At 52.4% G+C, this 11,882-nt stretch overlaps 1 protein-coding gene across 1 annotated transcript; it reads left to right on the forward strand.

Annotated features, from left to right (window-relative positions):
* Positions 1-3,948: 3,948 nt before the first annotated feature.
* Positions 3,949-9,057, forward strand: LOC103903735 (ephrin type-B receptor 1-like). The gene is made up of 2 exons (XM_019473568.1): positions 3,949-4,005; positions 8,356-9,057. The coding sequence occupies exons 1-2, from the start codon at positions 3,949-3,951 to the stop codon at positions 9,055-9,057; spliced, it is 759 nt and encodes a 252-aa protein (XP_019329113.1).
* Positions 9,058-11,882: the final 2,825 nt, after the last annotated feature.

Genomic DNA, 11,882 nt, shown 5'->3' on the forward strand with positions numbered 1-11,882 from the left:
GGCTTAGTTTAAAGTAATGTGTCCATTAAAGAAAATCTACTGTATACAGCTGAAGATTCTTCACTCTAAGAGAGCTCAGCTTGCCGTAGCAAAGCTTGTCTTCTCCCTAATGGGGGCTTCAGCCATTACAGCCTGGTCAGCTGCCTTCAGTGGAGGCTCAGGTCCCGAAGACTCCTCCAAGCGAGTGTGTTGAGCTCCTTCCTGGGCAGAGCATCCCCTGGGCATCTGCTGTGCCCACATGCAGGCAGTCAGGCGTGGAAGGAGTTGCTGGAGGAGTGGTACCTTGAGCAGACAAGGGGAGGGCAGCACCTTGCACACACTCGCCTGCTGGGCCCTGAGCCTGTCTGCTGGCACGGTGGAGGCGCAGACACTGGCTGTTGCAGGTGGACAAGTGGCACATGGTTCACCTGGCGTGGCTAACGATGCTGTGCTAGATGTAGGAGGCACGGGGAGATGATGTCCCCCTGTGCTGACACCCCTGGGGGGATGAGTGCACCTCTCCCAGCAGGACCCCCCTGCCCTAGGCAGGGCCCTGGTTAATTAATACCCAGTGCCAAGTAACAAGGACTGGTCCTTGCAGCAGGATGAGGCAGGCAAGAGGAGCATGGGAGGAGAGGTGTGAGGTGTCCATGTGGCTTCTCCACTGATTAATGATGCTCAGGTGCTGGTCCACAGTAATCCCCTCGTTAGCAGGCAGAGCAAAGGGATTTTACTGCCTATCCCTCCTTTGCCCGCTCCCAAGTGATGGATGGCTGGGGGGGGGGGGGGGGGGGGGTGGGGGGGGGGGGCGATTCCCGTGTCCCCCCATCAGCAGCAGTGTTTGTGTTTTGAGAGATGGAGACGTGAGTGCTGGGTGCCCCCCCTTTCTCTGCGGGATCTTGGAGCAAGGGGCACCGGTGTCTGCAAACCACCCCCTTGCTGAAGGAGGGTGCTCGGTAGAGCCTTAGACCTGAGCTGCCTGGCCATAAACGACCCTGCAGGGTTTCCCCCAGGGTCACAGCATCACTCGTACATCGCAGAAAATGAAGTAAAAGCCAAGATTTCCTCCGTGAGGAAATAGCAGAGGTCAATGGGAAGTTGCTCAGCCAAGTCCTTCTGGTGCCAGTACCTCTGCAGTCACAGGGTTTGGATGAGCTCAGCAGGAATTTGAGCTGAAAGGGGAGTTTAACCATTTTATTTTATTTCATTTAAAAAAAAAAAAACAAAACAACCAAACTATTTTGCCAGGTTATGGATCTTGTATATGGCAGTGTCCTTGGGAGTCAGAGCAGGATCTGAGCAGGAGATGGTCTGTAGAGGGTCAGGCTTTTAGTGGTGGCTCTCAGCCCTCTTTTTCCTTTGGTTTGCAAATTGCTTTAGAAACGCGGAGCTGTTGAAGTGCAAGTTATGCGTCTGCGGTGGAAACTTTGCAAGTGTGACCTCCCTGGCCACAGGCCGCGCAGTGCCCTTAGGACTCTGGAAACCTCCAAAGTGAAAGCTTCTCTGTGATTCTCTCAAATTTATTAATTTATTTCTCTATTTATTTAGTTATTTTGAAGTGTCCTGCTTCGGGAGCTGCTGTGTGCCATGCTGGCATTGCTGCTGTGCCTTCCTGCTTTCTTTCCAAAATGTGGAGCCTTTGGGGAGGAACAGAACAGGAGGGAAGGGGTGAGATTTTCAGAGGGAGCCACTGTGAGGGATCCTGGTGGATGCCACCTTGGAGCAGAGCCAGTCCTCCCATGCTACCACCCCGCACTGTGGCTGTACTTTATCAAAAGTACATTCCTCTGTCATCACCCCACTGAAAAAAAAAAAGCCTGGGGAAGGAAGCTTTAAGTGCGTGGAACAGGAAGAGATGATGGAGTGAAAATCCTTTCTGAATAAACCCTTGCAAGAAATGCCTTTCCTGTAATGGAGCGTGTCCTCCTTTACCGCAGAGGGTGGATGAGCTGGGTCCAGGTCCCCAGGGCTCCGCTGCCCCAGTTTCCCCTGCATGGCACAAGGACACCCCATTTGCTGTGGGGAAAAACACCAAGCATTTTAGGGGCTCTCAGAGCATCCCTCCCTGTGTTGCCCCGACAGGAGGAGGGACTCAGAGATATTTGCATGGCCTTTCGCTTCCACCTTTGCATCGATTTATGCATGGGCACGTCTCCCTGCTTATCTGAAGGGCTGTAGCGAGAATTAATGACTGCTTAACGAGGCACAGGGCTGTTTGCAAGGGACGGAAAGCTTGTTGGCAGTGGGAAGGTGGAGGGTGGTGGGAGCAGAAACTTGCTGGAGGTCTGGAGCACGAGCCCCCAGCCCTGTTTGGGGCCAGGGAGGAGTTGCAGGTGGGATGTGTTGTTTTTAGCTGGCTTCTGCCAAACAGAAAGGGGCTGAAGCTGCAGATGGAGACATGCTGCGGTGGCATGAAGGCCACCACACTTTTCTGTTCCCTGCACGGACCAGGGATGAAACTTCTCCTCTCCGAGGGCACTGTGAGCAGGAAGGGGCTGGCACCGTGCAAAGCACCATGCAAAGCCTGGGTGCAACGGGCTGTGGGCTTTGAAGCCCCCCTCGCGGTGCCACAGCAGCATCCTGGGATCCATTAGGGGTGCAGAAGCTTTGCAAGCTCCCCAAGTGCCTTTTTGCTCCATCTTTGGGGGGTTGCCTTGCTCTCCCTGCCTCTGTGACCCTGCTCACCTCTCTGGGAGCCAGGCCAGGTTGGCAGCTCAGGCGGGGATTTCGAGAGAGGGAGCGTTTATCACATACAGCAGGGCAGGGAGTTCCCGGTCACGCTTCTCCGGCTTCCCATCCTGGAGCAGCCGGCAAAGGGAGGGGTGGGAAGATTAATAGGAGTCTTGTTTCCCGGTTGCGATTGCTGGACCAGGCGTGGAGAGATTAAAAGCAGCATTCTGGCGGCAGTTTGTATTCCTGAGCTGATTTTTATTTCCTGACCTTTATTTCTCCGGTTGCACCCGTTTTCCTGGTGCTGCAAAGCTGCCGTGAGTACCTGGGACCATAGAGGAAAGGGGAGGGACGGGGGATGCTCAGCTATGCCAGCCGCTGCCAGCGCATCTCAACCTCCCATTTGGTTGAGACACAGGAATCGAGGAAATTAATCTGCATGTCTGCTTGCTGCAAACAAATAAATAAAACCTGGAGGAATTTTCCCATCTGTTTCTATATGTTGTTGCTCTCACTGTTATTCTTGTTGTGTTTTGTTGGTTTTTTTTAAAGAATAAAAGTAGGGAAATGTCAGCTGTAGTACAGCTTTTAAATATTTCCCACCAAATCCTCCATCAAAAGACCCCCAGCAGAGGAACACCGCTCCAGTGATGTGATTTTTATTTGTGTATTTGAAATCACCCTGACAAATAATAACTGTGTGCAACGACAACTCAGGGCACCAGACAGATGTAGTGCATAAAAGAGGATGTCTAGTGTTGTAGAGCGAAGCGAGTAGTTGCAAGTGAGTCAGATGGGACCTGCTGAAAAGCCCGTACGGAGGCGCTGCGGGAGAGGGTGGGCTCCTCCCGTGGTGGGAGACTTTCCCCCAGCCTCTTGCTGTTTCCAGGGAGTTAATGCAAACTTGCTGCTCTGGTTTAGACAGGGTTTTGTACATGGATGTAATGACTCCATGAAATTGCAGCATCCTTCTTAATTTTTTAAATTTTTTTCAGTTGGTAACGCTATTTTCCTTTTCTAGGCTTGGGAGAGCCAGAGATGGCAGCGTGGGCTGGATTCAGGCCGTGACTCTTTGCGAAGAGTCTTGTCCTGCACTGTTTGCTCCAAAGTGAAGCTGCCCTTAGTTCATTAGATGTATTAGGGCACCTGCTGCTTTATTTCTGAGCAGCTCCAAGGGTCAGATGCACATTCCGTGAAAGCAACTGAATGTTTTTCTGTGGCTCTGTGCTCATAACGTCATTGAAAACTTTGTGAGTAACTAGTTTGCTTTCCTTTTCTTGTGTTTCCTCAGAAACTTTGATGGATACGCGGACGGCGACGGCCGAGCTGGGCTGGAGCGCCAACCCTCCTTCGGGGGTAAGTGCCACTCGTCCAGCTGATCCTTACGCGATCTCGTGGGGTTCATGCTATTTATCTTAAAACGCTGGTGGGGAGCTGGGGAGGCTGCAGTGGGAGCAGCGGCGCCCCATCGGGCTGGCATGGGGCGGCCAGGGCATCGCTGTGCTGAGCTGCGTGGCTGCTCCAGGGCTGAGCGTCCCTTCCCAGAACCGGTCCCGGGGTCTCGGTGAAGATGGAGCTTTTCTCCATCCCCGTGCTCTCTCCTCCAACCCCATGCTCTCTCCTCCCCTGCCTGTCCTACTCCCAGGTGAAGGGTCTGGCCCCATCACGACTCTCCATCTCCTGACTCGCGTCTTCCCTCTCCCTGTGCCAAAAGGCTTGTAATTAGGAAACATTAGCAGGCTCAAAACAGCTTTCATACCTGGAACATCATCCGTAATTGCACTCGGCAGTGCTCTTCTCTGGCTATTAATGTCACTTTTATGAAGTAATGAGGAACAAAACACCCTGAGGCACTTAAAACATCTTTTTTATATAATACGAGCCTTTGAGGAATGGAAGCATAAAATAACCTGACTCACATTCCCCTGACAGAGAAAGTGAGAGACGGAGCTGGGGAGGAGAGGAGCGGTGGTGGGAGGGGATGCTAGTTGGTGGGTGGGCATTACGGTGGGACAGGCAGCTGGTCAGGCAGGAGTGGGTACAGCAGCAGGGTCCATCCCCGGGGCCTTCAGGACATGGCACCAAAGGAGAAAGGATGCCAGCCTGCGTCTTCGTTAGGGTGTGACTGGCTTTGCCAGGTCTTCAAAAGAAATGAGGTTGCACACCGTCACCAAAGCTGAACCACACATGCAGTGGGCACAAAATCCTCTCCAGGCACGTCAGAGGCCCTTGAAACATGGGGCTTTGCCACTGAATTGCTTTGGAAAAAATCTGGGCCCAGATAAATTGCTGGCAAAATGCAGGGGGGCCGTGTGCAGGTGATGGAGATGGGATATAAATAGCTGCCTGCAGCTGCTATCGCTGAAAGCCCGCGCAAGGCAGGCGGGGAGCTTGCGTCGTAAGGCACGGCAGTCTCGCCCTCTGCGGAGCAGCAGAGCAAAGCCTCTCCCCAGCCCACATCCCTGCTGCATCCCTCCGTGTGCATCCCTGCATCCATCCAACTCTCGGTCCTCTGAGACTTACTGGTGAGTCTTCTCCTTTACAGGTGTGTATATTAGATCTTCCACAAAGCATTTTAAAATACCAAGTCCTTTATTTAAAAGACATAGGGTCAGTCTGTAGCGTGCCTTCACTTCCCCTGTGAAGTCCCCTTGCTTGTGGACTGGGCTTTTCTTTCTACTGTCAGACGCTTTACTGGGTGGATATGGAGCGTCTTAAGGTGTATTTTGGACTCCTGGAGTGAACCCTCCTGTAGGTATCATGTCCCAGCTGGGACAGGTATTGGAGTAGGTTGGACACCAGTTGAAAATAAGCAATGTCTTCCTCTTGCTCCAGTCATGCAGTAGTCTTTACGAGCTGCTTGGTTACAGCACTGACTTTTAGGGTTTGTCCTGTTTAATAGTTCACAACATATGTTTGAGGGCAGATTTTTGCTGCTTCTTGGCTTGTCCGGTGGTAATGGCCAATATTTGGGTGAGACTTGTCCAGAGTGTGGGTGCCAGGGAGGGTTTGCAGACCGTGACCCATCCAAGCAGCCTGGCGTAGAGGTGCTAAGATACACGTGGGGATTTCTGCTTGTGTTGGAGTCAACGAAGACCCCAAATTTAGTTGGTCTTTTCTTGTTTTTAGTCTTCAATTCCCAAAAGCAGCCACCCTAGGGCTGTGCTATTTCTTTTTCAGCCTAGACTGCTGAAAGCTGGGGTAAGAAACCAAAAGCTTCCCCTCTGCCCTGCGTTCCTCCATCCAAAAAATGAGTGCACTGACAGCCTTGCTTTGGGGCTTAGCAACAAGCCATAGCATCGCAGGAACAAGCAAAGAAGAGAGGAACCAGAGAGGCAAGCAAAGAAACAAGAGGGAGAATAGCAGCAGCCATCTATAAATGGGACCTTCCTGCTCTTTGGGGCAGGAGGGAGGAGACGGGAGGATGGGTGAGGGGCTCCTGGCTGCTGCTGGGGCGTCAGCTCCTTCTCCCAGGCTTCTCTCATCTCTCTTGGAGCTGGAGGTACAGGGATTTGATGAGCCACCTCTCCTGACCCAGGGGTTGCCATTGGCATGGGGTCTGTGCAGTCTTTGGGTGGTTGCATCCCCCCCGTGGTGTGCTGAGCTCTGAGAGTGGCTGTTCACCCTGGCTCACAGATGTGCCCCGGGGCTTGGGGGGGACTGTTGACACTAATGCCGGGGCACGGATGCCAGTGGGCAGCAGGGGCTGTGGTCCCCAGAGACTGGCTGCGGAGGGACAAGGGCTCTCCTTCTGCTCTCCCCGATGGACATGCTTTAAATCCCAGCGGAGACGGAGAAGAACATTGTCTTAATCCCCAGCTCCCTGTGAATTATTTAGTGGGATCTCATCAAAATGATGCATTTGTCACTGCTAGAGCATCGATGGCAGCAGTCGCTGGCATTGTGGGTCTTTCCAGCCATGGGGACCTGCTGCTTTCAGTACCTAGTTGCAGGAGCGCTCAACCCAAGGGAGCATCAGGATCTAGCCCCAAACCCTCATGAGGGTTTTCCAAGTGGCATTTTATGTCGTTCCCAGCCATGGGCAGCCCTGTGTCCTGGGCACCTGAAGTGTGGCAGGGTCCGCTGGCAGGTTTTGGCTCTGAGTTTTGAGGCTCTGTTTGCAACCCCTCGACAAAAATGCAGCAAAACGCAGGGGATGCTTGGTGGAAGGAGCTGTTGAGAGAGCCGGCTCCCTGATGGGCACTGTGAATAAAAGGATAGTGGGCCGGGTCGCCTCCTGTGCACCCAGCTGGAGTGCAGGAGCTGGTGGGCGGGATGAAGAGGAGGATTCCCGCAGCAAAGACAGTGGAGCAATGGGGCCGGTGTTACGCTGGCAGACGAGCGCTGAAAGAGAGCTCGTTGTCTGGCGTTAATTGGATGAGAGGGCTGTAATGCAAAGCTGAGGTTGGGTAGGACCTTGCAGCTTTCTCGTGTGAAAAGGTATCTGGTAATGAAAGGGCATTGAATCTGCACGTCTTGTCCAGGGTGGAGTTTCTGCAGTGCTTCCACGGCGTGGGATGAGAAGGGAGAGCGCTTGGCTGGATGCGTGAGGTTTTGTTGCTGGTTTGGTAAACATTGCTTAACAACAATGTGCAACCTTGAGCTGCGATCGTTGCTTAAACTTAGTGGAGCTGAGTAGGTGGACCCAGGAACAAACGTTCTGCTGTGCTTGTTGGCAGCGTGTGGAGGACCCTGCTTTGAAAACAGAATAAAAACCTGCGGTTTTTTACATCAGGGCTGTGGCGTACAACAGGGAAGCTTGGGGACCAGGTGAGGAACGTAGTTGTTTAATGGAAAACGGAAGAGGGCAAAATCTGTAAGATTGCAGGGTTGGTTGTGGTGCATCAGCTCTTTGGGAAGACTCAACATGATGGGGCAGGTTGGCATCACCCATCTGCTGTTGTGCCCCCACGTAAGCACAATCACGGGTGAGCGCTGCTATAGCATCGCTACTGGAAATTATGCATGGTATTCAGAGTGCTGCTTAAAGATTGCCATATGAATAATGCTGTTATGAGGAGACTGTAAACATGGATTAGTTAAAATGAATGGATTATGAGGTTGTAAATCTGTCTGTAGGACTCTAATGCCATCATAGACTATTCACAGTTTGCCGCTGTCCCTTAATTGAAATTGCAGCCTGGATTATATTAATGCCCTTCTATAAATCGAATTGCAAATCTATATTCTCCCTCTCCACAGCGGTAATGTTTTATTTAGTTAGTTTTTTTGCTGGGGGAAGTGATCCTGTCATGCCGAGAGTCTGGGGTCAGGCTTGCTCTCCAGCCCACGTGCTGGCTTGGGCTTTAATGAAGGCACAGCCTTGTGTGCTGCTTTCCCTCCTGTCTCCAGGTGCCTGGACCATCTTTCTTCCCGTTTTTGTGTCCTCTCCAGGGCAGCTAAGGTGATTGCCTGCATGGAAAAGATGTTTTAGCGTCAGCTGGGAGCGATGGGGAAAGGGAACAGGCATGCGTGGGCAGGGGCAAGAGGGTGAGGATTTCTTCTGGTGCTGACTCAGGTGGTGTTTCTGCACATGCATCACATCATGTGTCCACGACCATGTTCCTGCCCCCCTTTGGGGCTTTGGGATCCTTGTTCCAGCCCAGCCCTGCCCTGCGCAGGGTGAGCGGCACCTCCTCGGCTCACGAGCCACTGCCTGTCCCTCTGCCATCCTCTCATGCCCTTTCTCCCTTCGCCTTTCTACAGTGGGAAGAAGTCAGTGGCTACGACGAAAATCTCAACACCATCCGTACGTACCAGGTGTGCAATGTCTTCGAGCCCAACCAGAACAACTGGCTCCTCACCACGTTCATCAACCGGCGTGGAGCTCACCGCATCTACACCGAGATGCGCTTCACTGTGCGGGACTGCAGCAGCCTCCCCAATGTCCCTGGCTCTTGCAAGGAGACCTTCAACCTTTACTACTACGAGACAGACTCTGTCATTGCCACCAAGAAGTCTGCCTTCTGGACGGAGGCACCCTACCTCAAAGTGGACACCATTGCTGCTGACGAGAGCTTCTCCCAGGTGGACTTCGGTGGCAGGTTGATGAAGGTGAACACAGAAGTGAGAAGTTTCGGGCCCCTGACCCGCAATGGCTTTTACCTGGCTTTCCAGGACTACGGAGCTTGTATGTCTCTGCTGTCCGTCAGGGTCTTCTTCAAGAAGTGCCCCAGTGTGGTGCAGAACTTCGCCATCTTCCCAGAGACAATGACAGGAGCGGAGAGCACCTCTCTAGTGACTGCCCGCGGCACCTGCATCCCCAACGCCGAGGAGGTGGACGTGCCCATCAAACTGTACTGCAACGGGGATGGGGAGTGGATGGTCCCCATCGGCCGCTGTACGTGCAAGGCTGGTTATGAGCCGGAGAACAACGTGGCTTGTAAAGGTAAAGTTGGCTTTGGGTAACAAGGCACTTTTATTGTTTTTAACCTTTGCTTAACAAAATGTTCATCGCCAAACAAGCTGTTTTAGGCAATGCCAGCTGTGAAATAAGCTCTGCACCATTTACCTGCCCTGAAGCAGTGTTGCTCTGGGGACCAAGCAGGGATTTGGGAGCAGTGGTCAACCTGTGGCTTCTCAGTGTGCTCCGGTCAATGGCCAAACTCGGCAAGCAGCGTGGCAAGGATGCGGGTGCTGGTGCAGCTGCCGCCGCGAGCCTGCTGGAAGCCACCTCTGTGATCTGCTGCCTTCAAAGTGCCTCACAGGCCGGCGCTCGCCGGCTGAGCCGCTTTCATCTGCCTCGTTATTTCCCCAGCAAAGCTGTGGGAGCCAGGCAGCCGCCGTCAGGCCCGACTGCAGCGAAGCCGCTCTGATTCTCAGCATTAATTGGAATTTTTTTGCTGTTTTTTTGGGTTCCCCCAGCCACACCGCCAGCATGCTGCTGCCTGCTGGAGTCCTCCGCAGCGTGGGGTTATAAATATGGAAATAGCACTCGCTGCTTTTCATCTCCTTTCACCGTTCTGATGAATATTTCCCAAATACCATTGGAGGATTATTTTTTTTTCTGTTAGATTTACTCGCTGCCCTTTCCTTCTCCTCTCCCAAATTAAGGTATTGTTTTTGTACACTGCTTGGAAGGAGGGAAGAGAAGAGGGCTTTTTGCATGAGAAGCTAACCCCGTTTCATCGGTGCTTTCCAAATAGCTTCTAGAAGGTGGGCACCAGCAGGTCAAGGAAGGGTTGGGAAGAAGGAGAAGGTCAAAGGCAGGTGTCAAAGTGGGCTGGTTTTGGGGGGGGTGATGGGAAGAGGTCTGACTTGGACCTCTTTTGGTGCAGGTGGCAGCACGTGTAGCACCAGGCTTGGCTGTGATGCTCCTTGGGGTGGCCACCACGGTGTTTCTTCTCCACCTGTAATTCCAGATATATGAAAATGGCAAAGCTGGGATTCAAGCTATGGAGAAACTTGTCTGTTCATTTGCTTTAAACCTGGGAACTTGTGTAGGTTTTCACCATGAAAAAACACATTCGGCCTGCCCAAGGTGGGGATGGTGATGCCTTCCCGTGCCAGGGTTTTGACAACTGGGAAACCACTGGAGTCTGTGCGCTCATGCCTTGCTTTCACATCGAGCAGCATCGCCGGTGGATTCCTTTGAGTTTCATGGTTGACCCTGAATGTGGTTTTGTTCCCACCAGGAGATGGTCTGTTCCCATGAGGAACTGAAGTGCTCCATCGGAGGGAGGGCTCTTCGCAAACCGGAGCATTTCTGGCAAGACATTCCTCTGCTATTGAATAAACAAACAGAAAGCGCACATGGTTTTATGGCAAAATGACATTTTCTCATCATGGAAAAATAAATACTAATTTTAGCTAAAGACCGGAATTGGGAAATCATGTCATTTTGCCAGAAATGTAGGAAAACAACGATAATGTAAAACTGCCGCAGGTTTTGGTGGTGTTGACCTTTCTATCCGCCGCTGGCCGGGGTGGTGGAGGAAGTTGGGGTCTCGAATACTTCTAACCCCCCCAGGAGAAGCGTGTTGCACCTACCCAGTGCTCGTAGTTTGGGGCAGGGCAGAGGATGGAGGACAGCAGGACACGAGAGGCATGGAAGCAAACCTGCTCAGGGTGGGCGTTAGACCCATCTCCATGGCTTTTTTTGTTTCCTTTTCTTGTGCAAACCCCAGAACGGTCACGATGTGTTCATGCCATCAAAGCTGCACCGAGCAGACCCCTGTGTTTTGGGAATTTGCTGAGTTTTCTGTGCCACAGTGCCTGTCTCCAGCCGTGCTCCCACTTCTTAGCAGCACTGATGACGAAGGAGAAACCCCTTGCACCACCTGAGTGTGGGCTCTGCAGAGCTCCTGGCAAGCATTTTGCCTTTGTGTGGGGAGCATGCTTTGCATTTGGGCTCCTTGAGGGGAAAATTCAGGGTCCTGGCAGTTCTAAGGGGGTAGAAATGTCCTTTATGGATTGACCAGCAGCATTTGGGATCCTGAAAGGCACCAAAGTACGCTGTGGGAGCAGACCAAGCAGGTGGTTAAATGGCACCAAGCACGTGCGTGGTGATGGGACCATGCTTTTTTGATGATCCTGTGGGTGCTGTTGGGTGCTGGTACGATGCTGTCTCTGGAGCAGAGCTCCGATAACTCCCCTCTCCCAGTCCTGTGGGAGTATTTCCCACTTCTCACATCAGGAGGACGGACAAAAGGCTGGGATTGCTGATGGGACCTGTGTGTTTGAAGGTCCTGCTCCTGGTGAGGAACCCAAAACCAGTAAACCTGCCACCCCCTCCTGGAAGTTCACTAAAACCAGTCCTAAAAGCCTGAGCCAGGGCTTACATTAGGACTGTTGGAAAATTAACTGCAGTTGAGTAAAAATCTGACCTTGGGTTGGACTCTGGCTTCTTGGTAGCTCATGTGCACCCTTTGGCCGTCAAGCTCCTCCTTATATCCCCGTGGACCTTGGAGACCACGAGAGAAGACCTGAGCCCACTGCTGCCCTTCCCAAAGGTCGGCGGGCAGGAGGTGGCACACTGCAAGGTTTAGAAATAATAATTTGTTGGTTTTCTATTTGTCTTTGTGCTCTCGAAGGGGTCGTATTCCCCTGCCTTATTCACCTGCTGGGTTCGCCTCGCAGGGATGCTGCCAGGATCGCACCCCGGCTCCTGGGAAGCACACTCTCCTGACATCTGCTCAAAGCCTTCGTCAACCTGAGATAAGCCACTTAACAAGCCTGGGGGAATTGTCACCAAGGAAAAAAAAAAAAAAAAAAAAATCCCTGTATTTTAGGGT

This window comes from Aptenodytes forsteri, unplaced genomic scaffold, assembly GCF_000699145.1.
Source record: "Aptenodytes forsteri isolate BGI_AS27 unplaced genomic scaffold, ASM69914v1 Scaffold679, whole genome shotgun sequence".
Lineage (NCBI taxonomy): Eukaryota > Metazoa > Chordata > Aves > Sphenisciformes > Spheniscidae > Aptenodytes > Aptenodytes forsteri.